We start from the raw sequence: 25,452 nt of genomic DNA on the forward strand, positions 1-25,452 counted from the left end.
TTACACTTAATTCCCATGTTTAACCTTTTTTACAGAAAAAAAAAAAATCTCCCCACAATTAGAAAGAAATAGATACAAGATTATAGTTGTATTACAAAATAAATCTCATAACCTTCCTGTTTCAAGGAGGGAACATTTTGTTTGTCTTTGCTCAAGGTGAAATTGCTGGCAATTTTCTTAATTTTTCTGATCTTTTAGATGTCTAGACCTGAGTGTCTGATATTGCACCCTTTTCAGCTGAGGAGCCCAGGGCAGTGTGTCTGTGGTGTCAGTGCTCAGGCTCAGTGGCATCCAGCACTGCCTCTCCCAGAGGCTGGGCAGTCTGGGTGAGCTCCTCTGTGCTTGGGAGTCAGAGGGACTTTTCCGTTTACTCTGTAGCTGTAGTCTGCCTCTTTGTGCTCAGAAACGCAAAGGGCTGGGTTCTTGAGGTAAATCTGAGTCTGTGGCATGTGGCATTTTGGGACAGCCTTGGAAATTGCTGAACTGATCGTTTTCTGCCAAAAGTAATGTTTCTTCCTGATCTAGGCCCAGAAATGTACTGATAGATTAGCAAAATTAAGACATATTTAATATATATTTAAAAAAAAATATTTCGTATTGCAGTGCCCAAATCTCTAATTGCTTTAAGTTGATGGCAGGCAAATCTGATTACTTAGGCAAGCTGCTCAAATTAAAAAATAAAAGGTGAGTAGCGGAAAAGAACAACAAAAATGGATGCTATTGTGAGGAAATCTAGTGTAGATGTAGAAGATAAATTATCAACCATGGAAGCAGTTATCACAGTTGCAGGCAGTTGAAGTAATAAGGAAGATGGTTTAAGGATGGCCTTGAATTTCTAATTATTGAGGAAATAAGGAAGATGGTTTAAGGATGGCCTTGAAATTCTAATTGTCGAGGAAATGGGATCTGGTAGGTCTGTTTCATAATGCTCTAATTCTGTGACACAAATCCAGATGAGGTATGTGTAGCAGTTCCTCTCTGTAGATACAGCTATCTTCTTGAGTTTGCTTCATGTGGATAGAAAGCACCTCTGTGGAAACACCTTCCTTATGCTGGGATACACTTTAAAAAGAAAAAAGCCTTGGGATGATTTTAAACAAAATGCTGTGAGTGGTGGGTGTAGCTTCCTATGGAGGAGTCAGTTCTGTTTTGCTCTGCTGGTTTCTGATGCCTCACTTGTGTCTGTGCTCAGGCGAACCGGGATGCGGTGATCAGCCGAGCCCCCGAGCAGCAGGATGACCGAGCCGTCAGCCTCCAGGATGCTTCTGCAGTCTACGACCTCCTCAGCATCACGCTGGGCAGAAGAGGGCAGTATGTGATGCTGTCTGAGGTACCTCCCCCAGCCTCTGCCCGAGCTGTCCCTCCAAACACGCTGGCAGAGCCCCTCTTTGCAGTGGCTCTGTGGGGAAGGTGCACATGGAGTGTGCTTAGTTAGCAATTAGCAGAGACACCTACAGAGCTATGGCAGCACAGGCCAGAAATGCACACAGAACTGTTTGAGACATTAGTGTAATTTATATGTAGGCACTTGAACAAAGTGGCTGCCTTTTGAAGTGATGATGTACACTAGCAAGTCCCATTAGCTGAGAAGTGTAAATGGGAAAAAAAAAAAAAAAAAAAAAAAATCACCTTGGTCTCCAGGGCCACAACAGATTGTTTCCTGACCCAAGCAGCAGTCTTGACAAAAAGTGTAAGAAGGAAAATAAATAAAATCTGATATTTCTTTCATCATTTCTTTCTCAGTGCTTGGAGAGAGCCATGAAGTTTGCATTTGGTGAATTTCACCTCTGGTACCAACTTGCCCTGTCCATGGTAGCTTGTGGAAAGGTAAGGTTCAAACCAAGGGACTCAGAAAGGACACATTTTCCTCGGGAAGAGTGTATCTAGATGACTTGTTTGAATGTGTAGAGTCATGTGTGTTGTGGGTGTAGGTGCCATCAGGCAGCTCGATGGAAGGACAGTGCTCTCCTTCTAGTCTCTGATTGCACTTTGTGATCGGGGCTGTGTGTTTGGTATTGAGTACTCTTCTTTCTGTGTAGTGTTTTTTTCTCATTATCAAGGAGAAAAATGGATTTTGTGCATAGCTGTGGGTCGAAAAGCATTATACAGCTGTCCATTGTCTGCAGGTTCAACATAAATGGGCTCAGTATAAGAAAGAACTGATGTCTAAAACTGCCATCAGCTCACTCTGTGTGTCTCTGGGCAGTTGACTTAAGCTGTGGTTTCAAGGAAATGTTAATGTTTTTTCATAGAGAACTTGTAAGGTTTAATATTTTTAAAGTACTTGGTGCAAAATATGCTCTAGAAAAAGAAACAGTGTGAATGTTGGCATGGTCGTGTGTTTCAGCATAAGTGGCTTTTTTAAATTAGTGTGGTATTTGTGGAAGTCATCAGTAAACCACTGAGATTGCTGAAATGTGATTGTGAAAAGCAGGCAAAGGTAATGGGAGCTTTACTTTATTAGTCTTAAAAAGAGTGGACTTTTGTAGGAAATGTGGATGGTACAAAATTTTGCCAGTTCATTCTGGAGTCCCCACTTACACTTTCTGGAGGTATGAGCAAATTGATGCTGTGCAGAGTAGACCACTTAATATGGTCCTGTATTCTGTGCCCATGGAGTGTACAGGAATCCATGTGGACCTGAGTGGAGACCACCAACTAGCACTCATCTGCCAAATTACAGCTACTGCTGGCCTTCTATGGCTGTAAGCTGAGCTGGAAACAGTGGCCTTGGCATGGAAATAGGAGATGAATCTATGCTCTTGTAAAGAAATTGTCTTCTGTGAGGTGAAAGTGGCTGCAGAGCTTGGAAGATGTCTGAAGGGATTCCTTCACTTCTGTGAGCATAGGCAAGGCCTTATCTTGGAAGACTGTTGTTAAGCATTCTACTTCAGAAAAATGGCACAACAATGAGAGAAAGTCTAATAAAGACCAGATGTGACTAAGGGTATAGTAGGTATAGTAAGCAGTACTATGGAAAGACTGAAATGATTTTTTTCACCTTAAAGGGGAGAAAAAAGTTTAAGAGAAACAAGTCTTCAAGGGCCCTTAAAAGAAGGGGTTAATCTTGTCTGTGGTGGCTAGGACAAGACACGATGGCATCCAGTTGCAGCAACACAAGTTCATGTTTCTTATTAAGAGGGGAAAAAAATAAGGATAGTGGAGCACTGGAAAAAGTGCCCTGTGGAGATTGTGTGGAGCCTAAATCACTGTGGAACACCCTAGGCAAATCTGTAGTGACCCCTCTGTGAGGCACCGGGGTGGGACCTTGTAAACTCTGTTCTGGGAATCCATCATTGTCTCCTGTTGAATATAACAGATCTGGCTGATTTATGAGATACCAAAGCTTTGGCAATGCATGTTAGATCAGCAGGGAGCTGAACAGAGATCTTTAGTCGGAAAGAGCCTCACAGATTCCTACAGAAGTTCAGTGCAAGCATTTCAAAATCCAATTCCAAGCTTGAAAACAATGGCTAGACTCGATCATGTATAACGAAACCTGAAGCTGCTGGTGGAATACTTAAACAATGAGCTTGGTGCCATGGTGCTAATACCTTGCACTGACCTATGTCAGGTGGGGGCTTATGTGTCATGTCCAGCTCACCTTGGAATTCAGCTGGAATTAGCACAGTCCTGCTCTCTGTGTTTCTGCAAGTCTTCCAGGTACTTGACCCCTTGATACTGAGGACAACAATGACTACATAGGCCATGAAAGAAAGGCACAGAATCTTACCATGAACATGGGGTTTGGCTGGGAGCTTTTTTGGCTTTACAAGTTGTGTAAACTGGTTCTCAATGGCAGACAATGCTGTAGCTCTAGTAATCTGCTGTAGAGCAAAGCAAGATTTTTAACTGCTGATGGTTGAAAGTGAGCAGAGAATGACTGTTTCAGTCCAGGTTAGCATGGAGAAGTGGGGCCTGATCTTTAGCTTCTAACAACTTGGATAGCAATTCCATTCTTGTCCTTCTGTGTTTGCATACCTCTTCACCTTCCCTACCTGTTACAGAATATTTGGTACTTAGATATTTGTGTTGCTCTTTTTTATTTTTTTTAATCTCTGTAACTGTCCTGTCTTTTCAGATTTTCAAGTACATCGTGTCTTTTTGCCTACACTTTAAATATTTACAAGGTAAAATGTCCTGATCTTGCCTACTGATGTAAAAGCGCTAAATGTTCTGAGCCCTATGTGGGTCAGAGGGAATTCCCTTACCCAACAATCCCATCTGTGCAGTATTTCACTTCTAATCCCAAAGTATTCCCTGAGGATTCCTGTCATATACTCTGCAATGCGTCATCTTGCCAGCGGGAGATGTGGCATACATTTTTATATTGCTTTGCAGCTTGATAGCAGGATGGAGTTCATATAAAAGCAAGTGCTCCAGTGTAGCAGAAAGAACTGATGAGAAAAGAGTGTGGTCAGTCTAGACTGCAGAATGCAGAGGACACTTGAGCTTTTATAGGTGAAGATCTATTTTCACCTGTCTCAGTCACAGCCAATTCATGATCTCATTTCTTGGTAATGAAACCTCACATCCTGCAGCATTACTTGTTCTGCAGTACAGCGAATTGTGCTCATAAATCCTGGGCGTGACAGGAACAGTTTTATCAACCTGTAAATGCTGGAAATTTTGGTTTCTCTTTTTTTTAAACGTGTTTTTAGGATCTTCAACTCTGACCTTCTTAAAAGTGCCATAAAATCCTATCTTGCCCTCTATTCTACGCTGAATTTTACCAGAGGTACGTTTAATTTGTGTATTCAGATGAAGTCGATCAAGTCATATTTCAATGTAGTTTCTTCCTCTGCCAGCCAAAAAATTGCCAAATGGTGATTGTCATTTTTCACAAGAGATCAGTCTGAATGTCAAGCCAGCCACCTTGGCTCATTACCACGTGTAGGCTTGAGTTTACACATTATTCTGAAAAGCATGTGTCTTAACAAAAATAGGCACATCACTTCAGTAAGTTCCTGCAGGCCTTGGGGCTTCCTAAAACAGTGAATGAAAAAAATTCAGAGAAGCATAACCTTCCTGTCTGTCTTTTATCCACTTAAGTGGTGGAAATAATGGAGTGACAGCAATTTCACTTTCCTGTGTTTCTCAGCAACTTGCATAATGAGAAAGATGGTGTGGTCTGGTTGTTTTTTAACCCATTCTTAGGGATGCCTATTATACTGAGCTGTATATTCACTGAACAAGAGAGGCATGTATACTTAAATGACAAAAAATCCACCATTACATTTGAAATACTTTTGTAGGCAAATTTAGATGGGAAGGGAAAGGAAATGCTGGGAAAGCCTAGACAATGGCAAAGACATGGTGGGATATGTCCTGTGTGCAGTTCTGAATAGGCCAAAGAGGTTTAAATCATTCTAATGCAGCACCACCTGTTCCTGTGGTGCTGAATGCTGAATTCTTCACAGATGCTTTAAGTTGCTTGTGCTGGTAATAACCTTGGCTATGCGGTAATATCAGCTGGAGGCTGAGTGGCCATCGCAGCTCCCTGGCTCTGCTGCCGTGCGTGGACAGGCTGGAGTCTGAGTGGCGAGTGGTGTGATAGCCGGATGCCATCTGGCAGAGTCCTCAGGCAATGAGATGAGCCACTGTCCTGCTGCCAGAGTAAAACCAGTGCAGACAGTTGCGTCTGCTCGTCTCAAGATTTTGGAAAAGTGACCAGTATTGAGCAGCATGGGGAAAGGAAGGACCAAACTCTCTTTTACACAGTGCAAAAGACTTTGTAGTCTTTGCAGAAGTGAAGAGAACTTGCTTGGGCTAGACTTGTTCTCTGCTGCTGCTTTCCAGCTAAACAGTTTTCCCTGGAGGTTGTGGAGGTTACCAGCACACAGCTCTCCTGCAGACTAGGGTAGCTCTACCGACATTTCTGAAGTCGGAGGCAAAATTATCATAGTGTCTAGATGATGTATTACAAGCACAAGGGATGTGTAATAGGGTCCTTGTGCACTCGCAAGCATTTCCTTGGCCTTGGACCAGTTGGATCAGTTACATGTTCCCTTTTCAGATTTCTGTCCCCTTCCACACCTACTGTCCTCACACAGGACCTAGCCTGGGTATCCCAAAGTGTCACTGGAGCTCCCTGGAAATAGAGATTCAGAAGTGCATCGTGAGTAGGCTCTAGCTTAAATTTATGGTACTTAAGAAAGTCTCCTAGATCTGCATTGTGAGTGTTAAAATACATGCCTTGAACAACATGAAGTAATATTGGTGCCTGTCTTCTGCCTACCACACAAGGAGACAAGATTTGTGTTTAGTGACACTGATTTGCCATTTTACTAAGGGTAGTGAGGGAGGGGTTCTTCAAGGATAGCTGTGAAATTGTTCTGTGAACACTGAGTCTGCGTAGTCTAAAAGTGCTGGGTGCCCTAATTGAGCCATTCAACTCTCGTGAGTCTTTATCTCTGAAGTACAGTGGATGTTTATTGTCGTCAGTGTATGCAATGCATGGAAACATTTTCACACTCATGTTCAACGTGTCTGCCTGAAAAAATTCCACAACACAGCTTGGTTAGTGAGTGAAGAGGTTTAGGATGCGTGTTTCTTGAGAGGGGCGTTGAGTAGTAATATAGCCTTGGGCCAGCTGAAGGAAGTCTGGAGTACCCACTAGGAGAGGATAATCTGCTTTCCACCCCTCAGCTATGTACTCTCTGAGGGGATGAAGTGCCTCAAGAGTGAATAAAGGAAGAGGCTGGGAACAGTTGAAGGGTCTGTGGGGAAAAGCCTCTGTGAGAGCTCAGTGGAGCTGGAAGCAGGTACCTGAAGGCAAGGACTATGCTCAGCAGGCCTTGTACTGGGATTGCTGATGGTGGTTATGGGGTCCTGTGGTGCTGGCCGCAAAGCTCTCCAGCCCTGCAGAGCACAGTCAGCTCAGTGCTTGCCTTGAGGACAGCAACTGTGTGACTTCAGAAACTACTGCATTGTTGCTGACCCTCCCCAGCCCCCTCTAGCCCATACTGAGGGTACCACAGGGACAGTGGTCAACATTACCATATAGATGGATAGGCTTGGCACTAGGGGATGTAAGCTCCAAGCGTAATACCTTGCAAAACCAGGCAGATAAAGCTGCTTTCAGCTACACAAAACGCCCCTTTCTGCTCTTACCCATTTTGTTTGCTCCTTTTAAGGCAAAGGGGAAGAAAAAAGTCACGTATGTCTACCCGAATGGTTTTCTTAATCGTGTAATGCTTCAGGTGTCTGGTGTATTACTAAGGGAAATAATCAAATCCTTCCTGGCATCTGTCATTCAGCTGTGTTTCTGAGGGACAAAGCTCCAGCTCTTCCCAGAGCTAGTCTTGCAGTGTCACTGTGCTCCCTTTGGCTGCTCAGCAGTTGGAGATACTGCAGCCTTGCCCAAAGCTTGTGCTGGCAGCATTTTTAAGGTTTTGAAACCAGTCTTACACAGACATGAACTCTGATTTTGGAGCCCTTAGCAAGTTGCTGATACACACTGGTCATAGCCAAATAATGACAAGCTAACGTCTGAGCTGCCCCTATCTGTGCTGCACCCAAAAAAGAGGAATCCTTCCCCTTATTTAAACAGTGCAGCAAAAGCAGATGTCTCTAAGTGCTTCAAGGAGCTTCAAGTTTGACTCAGCCATGCCTGTATTGGCAACATACAGCTTTCCAGAAGGTTAGAAGGAAAGTTATAAATATATTTAATACATAATTCTGCAGCAACAGCAGACAAATTTTATGATTTAGGCTGTTCCTTCTGTTGATATCCTTGCAAAAGCTTAGGCTGGTTGCTAGGCAACTGGCATAAAAAAAAAAAAGTACATTTCTCTTTGTATTGCAGGCAGGAACCTTGGGAGCAGGAGAGGCCTCAGATGGCTCCCTAAATAGCATTGCTGGGGAATGAAAGTTAAAATATTGAACATTCATTGGTTAAAGATCCTGTTACAAAGGTCAGCTGTCTAGGGGATATTCAATAGTTTGGTTTCCTTTGGTGCAAAAGAAAGATTAGAAGGAAGTTTGCCTGTGTGCTGTAGATCGTACAAAAAATGGAAATTTCCTAAGATGCCTGACTGTTGAGCAGAATACCTAGGTGGGCTATATAATTGCCTTCAGGCTTAACTCTCTTTTCTTGACAGAAAGTGTGAAGTGAGGTGTTTGTCACATTAGCAAGTACAAATGTGTGCTTATAGATCTTAGAATGTAAGAGGTGCTTTTAAGAGGGAGTATTTGAAGCTGCTTAACTCCAGTGCTCTAATTTGATAAACACGAGGTAAAAGAAAAGGGAGAGAGTCAGTTCCTGTGTTAAGAGAAGTAAATGTCTTCGGGGAATAACGTTCATGATGAGAGATTCACAGAAATCTCTAAATTCAGTGGAAAGCTAACAGCAAAACTAATGATTCCAGAGTTCTCAATTGCTTGCTCATTCTGTCATCTTTCTGTGTCAGTTCAAGGTCATTTATATCTAAATGGCTGTGAATCCCAGCACACAGGGAATAATAATTCTTGCATTGGGATGAAGGAATTCCTCCACTTCCCCACAATCCCTTTGAAATAGTGCAGTTTTTAGACAGGATAATGCAAGAAATATAGCAGCACTAGTTGTGGGAATTCATTTGTGTACTAAACTGCCAGGTAAATTGGGAATGGGGCTGTCTTCCAACCCACCATCTCGAGGAACATTTTTCCTTCTGGCTGAAAAGTATTACCAAAGAAGCACAAAACCAGGGAGGTTTTTGGAACCTGTGCAAGAGAAGAGCAACTGTTCATGGCATGTCAAAGTCTATCAGGCATGATTTACTGTCTGGAAATTACTCCTCCTTTTACTTATATCTGTGTTTTCTTTATCTTCTAAATATGAAACGGCTCTCTAACTTCCGTCTTTGGTGCTTTGGTATGGTGAGAGAGCAAAGGAGGGGAAAGAATGGAAATTGTGTTGGAGTAAGCTAGGAAAATGGGCATTTGGGCAGCATCTATGGGTTTACCATAACTGATGTCAAGTTCTCTCAAGCCATTTTGAAAAGGAAAAAAGAAAATTAACTGTATGATGTTCTGTGTTCTCTTCTGCTCATGTGGAAGCATCTTTGAGGAGTATGCTTCCATGCTTCGTTATTGAGTTAGTAAATGGGGAGTGTTTGGATAGTTGTTTTTCTTCACATTTTACTTCCTTATAGCATTCAAAACTATGGCTGCTGTAATTACCTAGGAGATGGTGTCCTCTCCATCCTTTTCCTTCCCCAATAGCTTCCTTGTGATTCCTTGCTGGAGATGAGAGGCCAAATGAGACCTAGTATTTTGAAGTCCTTGGGAACTGGTTCTAGTGCAGTCATTATAATCCAGCAATTAGTAAGTTAAATAGAAACAACATAAATCCTGCCTTGAATTATTATGTGAGCCCCTCTGAAGCTTAGAATCATGAGTAGGAAGCATGTACTCACTTGGAATTCAATTTCTGCTCTTCTCAAAACATGCCTCACCAATAAATCAAATTATTATTGCCTTGCAGTGAATCTCACAAACAATGCACTTGGCTGCCTGGTCCACCCACACTAAGTGAAGGAATATGTACATTTTAATTACCAGAGTATTTCAATGTTGCACAAACACTGTTTCATATTAAATATTTTTACAAACCAGTGATATTTGTATTCAATAATGAGTGTTTGATATTTTTTCTGGTTATTTATGTCTGTAATTAGTGTCTCTGAGAAACCTTGGTATTACATGTCATGCCAGTCTCCTGTAAGTAAGGTCACTGTGGGAGTGGGATATTATTTCTCCTGTCATTCCTTGACTAATGTTTTCATCATCTGTATAAAATATCTGCTGAGTAAATGTTTCAAGGTGAAATTATATAATATCTCTTGAATTTTTAAAGTGCAGCTGGGGAGAAAGGCTTCATATCACCCTGTTTCTAAAACCACTTCTGCTCCATATGTTTAGTTGCAAATTTTATAAACTTCTTTAAAATGACATAACTTTGTAAATGTTTTAGAAGCAGTTTGGAAACTGTGCCTCTTGCCCTGTAAACCCATGTTCAGAAGCTCCTGAGTGCATATGTAATAAAGTGACTCCACACCTGAGGTGTTTGGGTGTAGGCACAAGGTGGGACCTTCTGCTGTGCAGCATTCAGTAGCCACTGCTTTGCAGTGGCCTCCTGAGCAGGCTTGGGACAGGACAGACACGGGAAGGGCTCTGTGGTTTGAGGGTATTGGAGGCTGTGGCATTGGCTTGTCCTGCAGGCAGGGAGGCAGCAGAGTTCAAGAGGAACTGGCAAAGAATGGGTTGTGTCACTTCTCTTCTGGTGTAGACCTTGGAAGGTCCTACAGCTGTGGCCCAAAATAGGACAGGTCTGTCACTGCTTTGATTTGTGTTAGTGCTGGTTGTACTAACCCACAGGAGAGCTGCCACCAGCTCCCAGGTGCCTCCTGCTTTCCCCACAGTTGCAGTGCTGGTGGGGAGCTGAGAAATGACCACTGGCTTGAGCTTGTGTCTGTTTTTGCAAGTGTTGGCTCTGGACTGTGTATGGCCTTTTACATACCTGGCCTTTGCAGTTCACTTTAGCATGGTGAGGTGACAAGGGTTGGTGGGGTTCAGCTGTAGATACACTGGCTGTCATGGTGCATTTTGTCCTGCTGTCACATTTGTTCATTTCTGGAAGCACCTGTGGGGCTGGAACATAGGTAGGAGGGCAAGAAGATGATATCCAGCCTAGGTACCTTATGGAGGTATGCTTGGATTTCCAGCATGTCCGTCATGCTGCTGGGAATACCAGCTGCTTTCAGTGCAGGTAGCATTTTGCAAGAGAGAGGACTAAGATGCCACTAAAACCTGAGACACCACCTTGTTCTGAACAAACAGGTGTCAGAGAGGTTCATTCTGAGGGTGCTAGGCTCCTTGTAACAGCAGAGCACAGCACCGTGTTTCTTCCTATACCTCAGGGTTGAATTACTTGTCTACATTTATGAGAGGGATGAAGTAGTGGTTCAAGCTCTAGGACAAAGTTTATTGATTACTGTCCTTGGTCTGAGACAGGCTTCCTTCTGGCTTTAGGCAAATTGTGCATTTTGAATTTTAAATTAGCAAATGCTTCCTCACTTTTACTGGTCATGCCTGATGCTCTACTTAAGTGGGAGCAACCTGAAGAATACAGGGCGTGCTGCTGCTCTTGTTCAGACCGCAAGGCCGGTACTCAAGCTTTTCAAGCACGAGGATTTGCTCTGTGCTGCGTTGGTTATGAAACCCCTCTTTGCCTTAACGTGGGCATGGCTGGTATACATCTGGTTTTCCATTTTCCCAGGTTCCCTTCCACACAAATTCCTAATCAAGCTTTTGAATTCAGCAGCAAGAAGTGGACCTTCAGTTCTGTGAGGAAGGAGCTGGCAGGCACAGCCCACTTTGGTGTAGTGTGAGGGGGGAAAAGTGCTGATGGGCAGTGGGAATATGAAGCTGTGGTGTTGCTGCAGGGGATTGCAGCAGTCACCAGACCCATCTCCCTGTGCTGGTCAGAGTTCTGGTAGGGAGAGCCCCTGGGGGTCAGGAGGGGATGGCCAGGACCTGATAGGAGGGAGTAGCAGAGTGTTTGACTTTGCAAGCTTCTGTTGCTGCTCTTCTGTAATGTGGAAAGGCCATGACTATTCAATGTGCTTCTGAGCAGGAACATTTTGTCTTGGGACTGTGTGGAAGACTTTAGGAGAAAACAGGCATGCAAGGAGAAATTCCAAGAGAATAAAACTTCCGCTTGAGCTTAAGCATGAGAAAATTTGAGTGGATCAGGGGTCAGTAGTGAGGAAGATTAAATGTGAGACGAACAGGTGGGATGGGCTGGGGGACTCTGGTAGGGCAACTTCTTCTGCCACCTCCTTACTGACGGCCTTCTCGTCACTAATTCAGACCAGAGCTTTCTTCATTCCCCTTTAAAGCATCAGAAATGCACAGCCCTGAGTGTGCTGTAAAATGCAATGTGTGCAGAGCACGTTGGATCAAAAGGGCTGTGTAAGTGCTAATCTTAAAAAACATCCTCATTAATGGTAACCTAACACCAGAAAGACAGCAGGAGTTTTATGGGCTTTCTTTCTAACGCATGCTTGGATCACCCACTGAACAGTGTATTGATCTGCAGTTGCTTGCTCCACCCTTTGTGTGGTGGGGTCGCAGCTGCTTTCTTGTATGTCCTGGAAATGGAGAAGACACAAAAGAACCTACTGAGCAGATTACTTTGCTGCAGAGACCTCTGTGAGTGGAGTTGGCCTAAAATGTGAACGTACTGGAGGATAAACTATGATCTTTCCTGGCTTACTGGAAGATGGTTATATGCAAGGAAAATTACAGCAGAGTTCTCATGTATTGGGAGGGCAGAGTTAAAATAACCAGTGCATTGATAGCTAAGGAAAACTGTTTCTTGTGAAGTGCACAGCCAGGGCTGCTTCTTTGGCGTGTTTCCTGTGAGTGTGGGAGAGTGTGTGTTTGTGTGCGTGTGTGTACACACATGTCTGTGTGTGGAGGTGGGAATAAAGTTGCTAACTTGTTGCTGACCTGTGATTCTTTTCTCCATAGCACTTCTTTGTACATGCCACTGCAATATTTTGCTTGGACTCCCAACAGCATTGTCTAATCAGCCTTTATGTTTCCTCCTCCTCTCTCCCACTCCTCCAGTCGGCATATGCTGTGTCAGTGCTCAAAGAGTGCGCTAAATTGCGACCTACAGATCCCACCGTTCCTCTTCTGGCTGCCAAGGTCTGCATTGGGTCACTGCACTGGGTAAGCAAGCTGATGTAATTCTTATTATGTAACGGATTAGGTGCTGCAGTGGCAGTGCCACAGTGTAGTTGCAGTGGGGAGAAAGGGAATCCCTGCTAAAAATCATACACACGTGTGTGCCTTCTATAAAAAATGAAAATCCCTGCAGGAAGGTTTGCAGTGAGTCATTTAAATGTATTTTGCTGGCACATTAGAGAAAGGAGGAGGAGGAAAGCCATAACAGCCGTTCTGAGGACTGCTGCTTCAACTGGGTGTCACATTGAATCGGCCACTCTTCTAGCCCCTGGAAGACACAAGCTAATAGTTACAAGTGGGCTGTTAGACAGTTGAGGTCTGCTGGACAACTCAGTCCTTTGTTCTTGAAGTTGCTGTGTCAGTGTTTTGTGTCCCCAGTGTGTTCATGTACGCCCCAGAAGCAGAGTGGGAGTGGAAGTTGGTGCCCGTGAAATTCTGGTTATCCAAAGGAACCGAAACATCTGTCACTCTTTTGCTACTTGGTTTAATTAACTGCACGGCAGCCTGCTGTTCTCACCTGTCCTCACCACGAGGTGTCCCTGCAGTCAGTGAAGGATTACAATTGCTAAGTAGAAGTAAAACACAGATGCAAGAAAACATGAAAGAAAATGCCAGAAGAATCTGCACAGGTCTTGGTAAAAAGTTGTAGAAGGCAATTTGCTGTTGTTCTGTTCCCTCATCCCGCCTCCCAACCTTCTACATCCCTTTCTGATGGAAGCTGGTGTTCAGCTAAGCTCGAGTTGTATTAGTTTACACCACCATTGGGGAGGATGTCTGGTTATGTATGTTTTTGAATGAACTATACTGTTCAAACTATAATGGTTAAGCTTATATGTGAGTCAGCAAAAGCTGGGCAGCATCTTTTTCTAGGAAAAATCTTCAGGTCTGAGGGCCTTCAGGGAATCCTTGCTGAACTGCCCAACCTACTTCTACTCTACATTTGGAGCAATTTAACTCCCTTGTACCCACAGCTCAGTCTCTAAATTTTGAAAGCTTGAAGTCATTCAGGGATATAAAATAACATTCACAGTGAATGTTATTTTTTAAAATAAAGCAAATAAGGTTCTTTCTGATTCTGAGATGTTAAAACAGTGTGAAAGCGAGGCATTACAGCTGTGTTGAATGCTGTTCTTACTATGTCTGATGAAGTTTTCAAAGCACAGCTAGCATATAAAAATACCTTGTTATTTTGAAAAGACAGTGAGGCTATAATTCAATTCCAGCTTGGGCAATCCAGTATCTCCAGACTTCTCATACATGGCAGAGCTGATAAAACAACTGGCTAACCCTAAAAAGTGGGAAAGGCAAGGGAAGAAGAGAAAAATGAGCTGGTTTTGATAATTTCAAAACAAGAGTGTTTTTTTCTTCAACATACTGCTTTCTTATTGCTTTTCAGTGTTACTCAATCAGACCCTGGCTCAGAACTGGGGGGCATTATGAAATAAAATTATGATTTCACAAGAGGGTAATTTTACTGCAGTTATCTAGAGCACAGCCTTATGAATTAAAACCAAATTAAAAATACTCCCTTCCCCCTTCCTTTCAGTCAGTGGCCTATGCTTTACCCTCATACCAAACTTGATGATGATATAGAAGAGTTTTAATTAAGGGGAGTCAGAGGGAAATAAGAGCATCTCTTAGAAGAACTGAAATGATAGGTTCCCACGTCTCTTAGTCAAAGGGGTGCTTCTGATATTACTGGTAGACTCCTGTGCCTAATAAAGACCTTCCTGCTTAGCAGAGCTGTTTTTCTAAATGTCATCCTTACAGTAATTATTTGCATTTAAATTACATGGCAATCAAATCAGAATTGAATAATTTAAACTGGAAGTGAACAGGCTGATCAATGCCAGTATAAATAGAAAGGAGGATAGACATGGGACAGGAACAGTCTAATGGACAAATATTAGCAGTTACAAATACTCAAATATATCTTCCTTTTCAGGACATATAAAATATGATTAATTTTTCAATTAGGAAATATATCTGTGTACTTGATTGCTGGCAAGGCAGGAAAAGGGTGAAATCAAATGACCATTTATCCAAATGAAACAGCTAATTTATGTCCTGCATCTATCTACTGTGTGGTGCAGTATTGTAGCCAGTTTGTTTATAGCCCATGGGCAAGCAGTACTTTAGTCTTCTTTCAGTTACTAGCAATAACAAAAACCCCCAAACACAACATTTATGCAGATGGATAATTACAGAATGTCATGAGAAGCACAGAACAGTTTCTTTTGTGATTAATCTAGTGATCACTTAACTCATTTTGCTGGCTTTGTATGTGGTGTCTCAGCACACTTGAAGAACAGGGAAAACAGAAAATTAATTGCAGTGTACTATAGTGATTTACCACATTGAGGATGCTCAGATCACATCTATGAAATAATCTCTCAGTGCAGAACAAATCAAAGTGAAAACGTGGATGCATTCAGACAGTGCCATGCAAATCAATATATAACAGAGCCTGATGCAGAAAAGAACTGAGCTTCCTCCAGCTTCTGTTGTGGCAGCATGACCAGATTATTAGCTGATGTAAGTTGGCAGTACTCCTCTGGCATGTTAGTGGTACCATGCTGGCTTACATCAGGAGATGATCTGTCTCATCAACCACTAAGTTTTAGGATTGGGCCTGCAGTAAACAACTGTGTGGTAAAAGCAATGTTTTGGCTATGTTTTCAAGAGTTACAGGTTTTCCAAAACAAAAACCAAAAAACCCAGTGTAAACAATAAATCAGTACTTTATTAATTCTAAAGCTTAAGCCAGTAGACTTGGAGGACCAGAGCAGCTTCAAAACTAGTGCACGTGTGTAAGCCACATTTGTATGGTCAGGATGCAGTCAGACCTGTACAGCAGAGTTGGAACTTTTGTATTGTATCTAAACCACTACACAGGTGTTTTAAATGTTTTTGTAGTAGGCTCAGAGCTACTTTTGAGGCAACATGATGCTAAGCCTTCCAGCTTGCTGGGGTTTCAGCACAACAGTTTGCTGAACTTGCATGTGGATGATTCTGTCAAGCGAACACAAAGCCCATTTGTGTTTAGCCAGCTGTCTTTTAGCTTTCCAGAATGCACTATGAGGTCTTTCACTATTGTAGGTCAGAGTATTGTTTTAAATTTCCATAGGAAAGTTGAAGTAGCTTGCACTGGAACATGTCCATACTGAGGTTGTCTTGCCTTGCTCCACTATAAATTCAGAGTTGTGCTTACTAAAAGGCTTGCTACAATTTCCTCTTTCACTCAGCCTTCCCTGGCACGGCCTCAGCTGAATGCTCACTTGCCTATTTTGGCAGTGACTTTGAGTTGCAGTATGAGTTGTTGTTTTTAATATTTTAATAGTACAGTACTGTTAATTTCACTACTAATCTAGGTTCTTCAGGATCCTGTTATGGCAGGTGTTGTGAAAATACTAAAATCGGAACTTCTGCCTACAGGCAAGTGTTAAATCCTGAGTTTCTCCATTTTAAGAGCCTTGTTTGAGGCATTTAGGGTTACTCTGATGCTTTCTTTTGCCTTTTACTCCATTGGTTTCAATGGAGGCATGTTGAAAACATTGTAAGTACCCATAGAGCAAAATGGACTGTAGTCCTAGGATAGGCTTGAATCTTCTAGAACTCTGCTCTGACAGAAAGCAGGAGGACATGAGGCATGTTCTTAACGTTTTCATTGCCCCACAGTTCATATAATAGCAAGAGTGGTGGCATGCTAGACCTTGGGTAGCACCAAATGATGCCAGTATTATCATCTAATTTGAGTTTTTCAAAGGACTTCGTCCCATGGTGAAAGCTTCAGCACAGGATGTGCTGTACCTCAGACATTTCTTTCAACTAGTATACACAGCAAAGTGCTCTGCTGCAGCACTTTGCTGGGAAGACAGAGATCATGCCATCAGTCAGGGAAAGGGAGAAGAAGTGGTGTTGGGCTGGAGTAGACTGTGCATGGAGTCATAAAAACTGAGTAAGGCATACCATGAGGTCAGGATGTCACGGTGTGTGTGTCGGGGGGGTTGGCAGGATGTAGATTTAGAGCTGCATACTTCTGAGGTAACAGCTTATCATTCATTACTCACACAGACCACTTAATCAGAGAGTGCTTCTCTCCCCTTCTGTCTGTTGTTGACCCTGCCACTGTAGATAATAAATGCTGTGCATGTGCTTGTACCCAGTCACTTAGGAGCCCTGGAGTTGCCTGGAAGTGCTTAGGTCTTAGTGCAGTATGAATAATATTAAAAGATCAAATCTAGTCCTGTTACTGGAGTTACTCTGCCTGCTGACGGACATCCGAGAGGATCGGCATCACCAGGGTGAGAGGCTGCTGAGAAAGCAGGGAAGCTACTAGGTATTTCTTCTGTCTCTTAAAAGATGTTCTTGATTACATCACCACTACTGTTACTGCGGCAATCCCATTGGTTTTAGACATTAAAAATGACCAAGAATTTTGTCTTCTATGCATTGCCTTTGTAAACAAACCACTCTAGCTACAGTGGAGGAAAGGCCCGAGTATTGCTAAGTGCTGGGGGCTGAGTTTACACAGAGTAAATTGGTGGGCTTAACAATGGTGACACAAAGAGTGAATGCTGACTATAGAGCGATAAAAAGCGAAGGACTTTTTTTCTGACATATGTAACATGATTAGCTTTGTGTGCTGTAAATAGCTGTGGGACAAAGCCTTTTCATTAGACTATGCCTTATAGACCACTTTCTTCCTATGCATTTTTCCTCTTAGCATTCTCACTTCACAATATGTATATTCTTCTCTTTGAATTAGTCTCTATAGCTACAACCCAGTGTAATAAAAATGGTAAGAAGAGGTCAATTCAACTGTTAATATCATGTGTTATTTTGTATAGATACCCATTCTGTAGGATTTTGATCTCTTAAGTGCTTGGGTATTCTTAAGTGTCACTGGTGTCCAAATTCACCTGCTTCATTAACCTTGTCTGCTGTTCTAAGTCCAGTGTCATTTCATGTATTTCCTGCCTCTTCCTTTGCATGTTCCTCTTTTTTGGCACAATAAAGTGCTGTTTTCATGCTGCTGTACATCATAGATTTGTTTGTCCTTAGTAACACTAAATGTGTGCTAGTGAGAAATGCAATTCCTACTTAGTCCTGGAAACTGTTGATTCAGTGGGGTAGGGCTTGAGCTTTTCTAAAAACAATCTGGGTGGCAGTTGGACACCAGCTGGGTGGCATTAGGCCAGGGGACAGCACCTGCTGTTCTCCGCTCCCTTGTCAGTATGCCTCCGGGCTTGGCTTGAGCACACACCAAAACCTGTGGCCAAGTAACAGTGGTGGCTGGAACAGCCACTCTCTGTACCAGGGGAACTATCCCTCAGGGTAGTACAGCTAGCAACTGTTCTTTTTCTATCAAATATAAAGGAGGAAGTGAAAGGGGAAAAAAACCCCAGCCAACCCCACAGTATTAAATCTCATTGGTGTCAGTTCACGGTTTGGCAGCTCGTCTCACTCCAGGTGCCAGGTGTTTGCTTTCTGGTGTGGTGGAGGGGTTGTTTAGTTAGTGCTTGCAGGTGCCTCCTGATACTTTATATAGCTGGAGTTCAAAATGCAGAAAGTTCTTAGGTTGTTTTTCCCCCATGCCTTCTTTCTTCCATGCAGGTCTTGAAGGCAGGGAACTTCTCCCTGCAACCCGGGATGCTACTCTTCTCTCCACCAGCTTTTCGGTGCAAAATATGCAGAAAAATGTAAGAACAGTAAGGGCCAAGTTGGAGGTATGGCTTTGAGACTTCACTTTTTGTTGCTTCTAAGAGAATAACAAGTGGCAGGCCTTCCCTCCTCCCTTTCTCATCTCCACAATACAGACTGGAGACATCCCATATCCTTAAGGACCCCCACAGACACAGCTCTATTGGCAGATCACAGCTCAGGCTCACTGCTGGTCCCTCACTCGGGTGTATGGAGGGGGAGCTTTTATCCAGACTGCAATCTGGTAGTCCTTGCAGTTCAGTTGGTTACCCCAAGTGTGTCCCAAGGGAGTTACTCCTGTTTCAGGTAGTACTTTCAGATTCACAGTTGGCTAGGCCATCCGCAAGACTGATGCACTGGAGAGTTGAAACCTCACAGTGGGTGATGTGAGTGAAAGGTTTGGCTTTTCACACTTGCCCAGAGTGATTGAAGAGTAGGAGAATGGAAGAAGAGGGGGCAGATGGCTGCCACAGCAGGGCTGGCAGGGGAAGTGTCTGAGTGCTGTAAGAAGGCAAAGTAAATGTTCTCATCAACAGAACCAGCTGTGCTGGAGTTTGTGAGGCCACTTATTTTCAAAGCAGACTTCAGCTGACCTAAGTTTGCATTCATAAGAGTCTTTGTGGCTGGTCAAAGTGCCACTAGTGTTTAGTATGAATAAATGTGTACAAGATGTGCTAGCAGCGCTGTTTCAGCCTGAACTCTGAAAAGCTGCGGTTTTAACTATACATTTATTAGATTAATCTGATACTGACAGGTGGCCCTGGGTAGCTGGCAGACAAGAAGGCTGAATGGTGCACTACTGATTTATGCATTGTCTCTGAGATTTCCAGTCTCTGACTGAAAATACCATCAGGTGACCGTTCAGAGAAACAATGGAGCAGAATCTCTCTAATTTTACATTTCTTTATTTCAGCTTCAAACTTTTCGTTTAATCTTTTTTTCCATACACACTACCCACCCCTACTCTTGTTCACTAGTCATAAGAATTCCTTGTATAGCTCTTTTCTTCATCTAATGGAGACTTCTTGGATGAAATGTGTGTGGGGAGAAGAGGAGAAACAATGAAGAAAGAAGAGTGGGAATCTAGCTGTTTATGGCGGCAAAGAGGTGCATAATGAATTTTCAGGCTGCAGAGATTTCATGTCTTACATAAAAGTTTCTGAGACATGAAGAATTGTGTTATAGTTTTATAGGATGGGGTTTTTTTGTTCATTTGTGGGTTTTGGTTTTTGGGTTTTTTTTCTGTGTGGCAAGTCATGGGCCACTTCTTCCATTTTCCTAGGCTCTGGTCCAGAACACATTTCAGTATGTGGCAGGGAAGTTGGTAGGGCTACTGACAGGTTAAGAAATCTCCTGAAACAAATCTCAGTCTTCCTGATGTGATCAGAGTTTAAGGGTCTTATCTGAACATTACTGAAGTAGGTGGGACTGTTTCCAGTGGTTTTTGTAGGCTTTGGATTATACCCTCTAAGACAGGCCTTGCAGTTTAGCTGGTAAGTCCAGGTATTCCATAAGAGGCATTCCTGTGTCAGTTAGTGGTTTCCACAATCACAGCTAACCAGGCAATTAGCAAGACTAATGCTTTCATAGTGCTTTCAGGAAAGGGTTTGATGATAATGTATGTGTTCGTCATTGGAATGACTGATCTGAGGTTACAGAAATTGGGGAACTGTTGTTCTACATCTAGTTTGAATTCTGTGGCCTCAGGGAGTTGTACCAGTGAGGAAGAAATCCAAGCAGAGGAGATTTGCTTCTTCACTTGCACTTTTCAGCCTTTCTTCAGGCTTACATTAGCAGTAGTCTTTGTCTTATGTTTGATATCATCTACTAAATCCCAGGTTGTTTGTTCATGAAGCCATTAGTTAGTGTTGTCACCTGAATATTTTCAAGTGATGTGACTAGGAGGCTCATTGACAGGATGCTACATGAAGTCAAACAGATTCTGTTCATAGGTAGCCTATTAACTGATCACTGCAGAAGGGACATTTATTGTCTAATGTTGCATTTTAGTTCCAGTTTTTTACAGGTGAGTCATTTTAGGTGTTTAAGGAGCCATGAGGTGCTGAAGTCAGACAAAGCTGAGTATTAAGAGGGCACACATACACAGTACTTGTGTCTAAACCAGCTGGATTTCAAAGAAAAAAGTACTTTCTCATAATTAAACAACTGCATCCCATGAAGTCAATTGTCATGTAATAAAAGTTTCCAAAAGGAGGATTTATCAGATGGTATAATGGTGTCTGCTTCTTGATTAAGGATGACTCTGATTATGGTTGACAGGATCTGCATAGTGTCTTGTACAGAAAGGAGATCTTCCTGTAGGCTCTATCTTTCAAACATTACTTAAGAGTTTTGCCAGTGTCTCTCCAACTCACACCTTTCAAGGTATGTACAGTCTACAGGTCTTAGTCTTTTCTACTTAAAATGAGTGAGTGATGTTAATGAGAGTTTGAAGTTGGAAATGAGAAACCCTTCATTCTGTAATAAAATATTTAACTTACTCATTTTGTTTAAAATTACCATTAACTTGGGTTTTACAGATGCTGATAGATCTGTGTAGAAAGGAAGGTTGTGGGGAGCAGGCTGTGCTGTAGTAAGAAGAGACCAGCTTACATATATCCTCATTTTGGAGGCTGCCCCAGAGAGATTGTGACTGCTCTCTCCTCCAGTTACTATCTATACTATAAAGCGCATTTTCAGGGAAATTGTGTCTTTGCAAAAGATGCAGAAAGCGGCTAGTGCAGCAAGAGCTGCCAAGGTCTTGTGGTAGTTCAGATCAAAATTCTGGTCCTGCAATTTCTGCGTCCTTGTGGCAGCAGAACTGCAAGCAGCAGCTGAGAGCTTTCAGAGAAGTTAGTGCTTTCCTGTTTTACTCTTGTAGTGGTAAAAGAAAGTAGAATTTGCTACAGTTTAAAAAAAATCAGACAGTAAAACTGAATGGTCGTCTTTGTGGGAAGAAACATGTTAGACCTTTCCATCTAGTGCTAGGATAGCATGTAAGTAGTCCAGCTTATCCAGCATTTGTATTTAAGGTTGCATGATTGAAGGGAGCCTGAAGGGAACTATAAAATAAGATAGTGCCCTTGATTGATCTTAAACATCTGAAAAGAGTTTGGGTGGCAAAACCCAAACCTTTCTCAAAACTCTGCACCAAGGTCTGCTAATCTGACCTTCTGCATCGTCGTTTTTGAGTGTTCACTGGGATCACTGAAAGCCCTTGTGTGAATGGCTCTCAGATCACTTACAGGTAAGCTTAATGGCACGTTTTATCGAAGCGAGTAGAGAGAAATGCCTGTAAGTCTCAACCTACCTCTTTTGCAGCTGGAAGAAGGAGAACACTTTGCTAAAATGGTGATAGACCTGGGTGAGGATGCTGGAGAGTCCCTAGCAAAGGGTTACCTGGCACTGGGCCTGACATACAGCCTTCAAGCTACTGATGGTGAGTTACCTCGTTTGTCAAGTGTGTTGTATGGAGAGCATTTGTTCAAAGTCTTCAGTGCAACCAATGGAAATCTATCAGAAAATCTGCTTTCAGTGCTGACTAGACATGAAAAACAATCGGATTGCAAGATAAATGGGAACTGTTCACTTGCTCAGAGAACTGTCTCCTGTGGTAATAAAAGTGAAGTTTTTAGGTAAAGGAAGAAATGCAGGTCATTACTTAGGGGGTGATAATCTGAGTGTAGCTGACAATGCTTGGTGTGCTTTACTTGAATATTTGTAATACATTTCTTTCACTTATTTACACAAGAAGAAGTCAAACTTTCCATCTATTTTCATATTTTTGTCACCCACTCATAAATCAGAAAGAAATACAATCCAAGAACTGGAGTCAGAAATGCCTCACTGCAGTTCCTGGCGTGATACTGAGTCCCCACAGAGATTCAACCTCTCTGTGATGTCTTTTATTTTTTCTACTTAGAAGTAAACAAGATAAAAATACCTACCTCACTGGTGTGGATGCTGACTAGAAACAGACCACTGAATCTAAGAAGTATTTTATTTCAATGCTGCTTACTTGGATCTTGAATGAGTGGCCAAGGGGCTCCTGCAGATTTAGTGCTTTGTAGTCAGAAGGGCTTGAAGTATTTGGGAGAGTTCTAGCTCTGACCTTCATCAAGCTCACAGGTGGGAACAGTCTTTGCTTATTCTGTGACTTCTAACACAGGTAGGAGGCCTTCTAACACAGTTTCTTTGAATAATGGCTGAGCTTGTGTGTTTTCCTAATCATTTTGGCAGTCCTGCCCTCATGCAAGCAATGGCTTTTCTGTTGGGTAGGTTTCATATAAACAAACCAACTTCTTCCAGCAAAGAATCAAAGCTAAAATTACTTTATTATGTTGTCATGGACTATGCTGGCCTTGCAACTTACACCAGAATTCTGCAAGGCATGTGTATGAGAAAGTGTTTTTGTGCTCTTCAGTAGCACAAGTTGGTGTAGTTTTTCAGCCAGCCACGTCTGATCAGCTGTTCTGAGAACTGCTTTTCATCCTGGAGGCTAACAGGCACCGCAGCTCTCTCCAGTTCTCCATTTCTCTGTCTCAGAATAGTTCTCCCTAGAAAGTTCATGTCAAAAAGTATGTCCTTCCTAGCCTGAACTTTCTCTTATATATATATTTTAAGTCCACTAGGAATAGAGTTCTGCTTAACAGCCTAGTTTTTAAGGGCATTTTGCCTAGATGTTGTTTAAACTGTTCTAAAGCTATACAAGACCCCAGAGACTATTTTGAGAGATAGGTTTTCTGTTAGCCCCTTAAAATCTCTTTGTTAACATCAGTATGAAAAGAAGGTGGTTTCTAAAGAATGTAGTTGGAGACGCATATGCTGTACTCTGGCTCTAAAAATATTTTGGTGCAGCAAATATGAGTTGGAAACTTTTTCTGGATGTCTCTTCAGTTTTCAAGAGATTAGTTCAATATTGTGTCCTTTTTTATGTAAAACAAACAGTCTTCACAACAACTGCCTTGGATTGTTTTCAGATTAGCCTCTGATTGATGTTTTGGAACAGCGGAATGTATCTGCCTTCTCATTGCATCTCTAGCCTTGAAGGCAATAGGGCAAGTCACTCAGTTATTTGAGGGAAATAGGAAGAGTGTATTTCCATCTTTCAGATTATATTTTAATAAAATGGATTAAGTCCTTCAAAAGTGTACATGTGATGGTCATGAATATGGAACTGTGTTTTACTGGAAAATGTCAAATTTGCACTAGAAAGACATTTTTCATTAGCATTGTTAAAAAATAGCATATGACAGTGAGGAAGCAAAGCTAGAACATGCTGAAAGACAGCAGTTCCGTGATGTAATCCTGCCTCATGTTGTCAATCTTGTATTTATACCAGTTCTTACTGACATATGCAGACAAGTCAAACATCTGTGTGTACGTATATGTGATTCCAATAACTTTCCAGTTGAGGTGACTTTCAGTCAATCAGTATTTTCAATGGTAGCTAAGTGTTTCAGAAACATTTGACCAATTGCCTTCTAAAGCTTACAGCCTTCCGTCCAAGTTAGGCTTTCTTATTTAATATAACCTTTTAGTGATTATTTCTCCTCCTGTGTGACAAAGGCACTGAGGAGTTGTATAAAGCCTTTTCTTTGTGGTTTGCAAAAAGCTCCTGGAGGAAGTAAGACTTCTTGAAACTTATGCTGGATAGCTTCCTTATTCTTAATGTCTAATTACATGTTTCTTGAAATAAGTCTCATTGAAGTAGCTGAAAGATGTGTCCTCAGGGGAAGTCATTGCCACTTTTGCCTCAGTCTTAGAAGCCCAAGCCTCCTGTTTGTAGTTATTGTCCATTTTCTGCAGATAAGTTTCCAGTGGGTCAATGTCAAAAGCAAACTGCTCCTCTTCCTCCCGTAGTTCCAGTTTTGACATAAGCTGCATTGTCAACTTTTCCTCCCTTAGGTCTGGTGAAGAATTCACTGAAGGCAGGGAAAGGTGAGATGAATTTAACAAAGGCTAAAGAGGAAAGACTAGGTTGAGAATTGTATCGTGAAATACAAGTGCTCTTCTTATCTCACATCACCACCACACAAACTGTGAAATCATTTTAGATTTAACAGTCCCTCATTCTTTTTTCTGAGATGAGTGTTCTGTATGTCTGTTTTCATTTAAAATTTTGGTAGAAGGCCATGGATCAGGGACTTGAATTGGAAACTCATCCTATCAGTCTTTGTGGATTTTACTAACAGTCAGTGTACTGACAGCACTGGTTAATGTTAACCCCCCCCCCCCCCCCCATTTGTTCGCTAAGAAGTGAATAAATTATTAGTGAACAAACTTAGAATCTTTGCTTTTGGAAATACCAGTGCATGCAATCTTTAATTATAATTCTGGGTGCTAAAACTGTATGTTGTGCCATATCAGATGTCTTAACACAAGGGAATAGTTTCTGAAACTCGGTGATATTTGCAAAAGGGTGCGTGCATGTCAGTGTTTTAGTTTGGATCAGAAGTGTATTTTTGAAGTCCATTTATCTGTCATCCCCACTTCTTAAGTTGTGATTCACATAAAGGAGCAGTTTCACACATTACAAATTGAATTCTTTCCCACAAAACAAATGTATTACATAAACAGACCTGACTGTGCTTCAGCTGCTAATGGGTGCTCAATCCATTGGACAAGATAAGATCTAGATTCCTCTCTCCCTGTTTGTAGTGTTGATTCTGATCCTTGGCACTGTGTTTCATTCCATGCATTCACTACTCCTGATGTGCTTTAACTGCTTTTGCTAAGACAGAACTTGTCCTCCTTTGTTTTCAAATGTGACTTCAGAGCTTTGTATTTACATACCAAAATATTGCTGAAGAACCTGTTGCATTTTAGAAAGGCTGAAGCCCCTTTAAAAACCCAGAGTGCTTCAGAAAATAAATCTTGGGCTGCTCAAGTGACATTTGCAAAAGTACTGTGTCTTACAGGTTTCAGAAACTCCCCTGTGCCACTCTCCCATTGGTCAGACTGCTTTTCCAGCTTTTAATCTAAGTAATAAGTCATATTTTGTTTCAGTTG

General features: G+C 42.1%; 1 protein-coding gene across 7 annotated transcripts in view; it reads left to right on the forward strand.

The window, feature by feature from the left end:
* Window positions 1-25,452, forward strand: part of TTC7A (tetratricopeptide repeat domain 7A) — a 172,116-nt gene that overhangs the window by 41,917 nt on the left and 104,747 nt on the right. For 5 of the 7 annotated variants that reach the window (XM_039568241.1, XM_039568244.1, XM_019282352.3 and 2 more), the window contains 4 exons: window positions 1,193-1,330; window positions 1,744-1,827; window positions 12,619-12,723; window positions 21,763-21,880. In XM_039568241.1, coding sequence (XP_039424175.1) covers window positions 1,193-1,330; window positions 1,744-1,827; window positions 12,619-12,723; window positions 21,763-21,880 — 445 coding nt within the window. The remainder of the gene's footprint in view (window positions 1-1,192; window positions 1,331-1,743; window positions 1,828-12,618; window positions 12,724-21,762; window positions 21,881-25,452) is intronic. The other 2 variants (XM_039568242.1, XM_039568243.1) reach the window with 2 other exon arrangements.

This window comes from Corvus cornix, chromosome 3 (assembly GCF_000738735.6).
Source record: "Corvus cornix cornix isolate S_Up_H32 chromosome 3, ASM73873v5, whole genome shotgun sequence".
NCBI classification, from domain to species: Eukaryota; Metazoa; Chordata; class Aves; order Passeriformes; family Corvidae; genus Corvus; species Corvus cornix.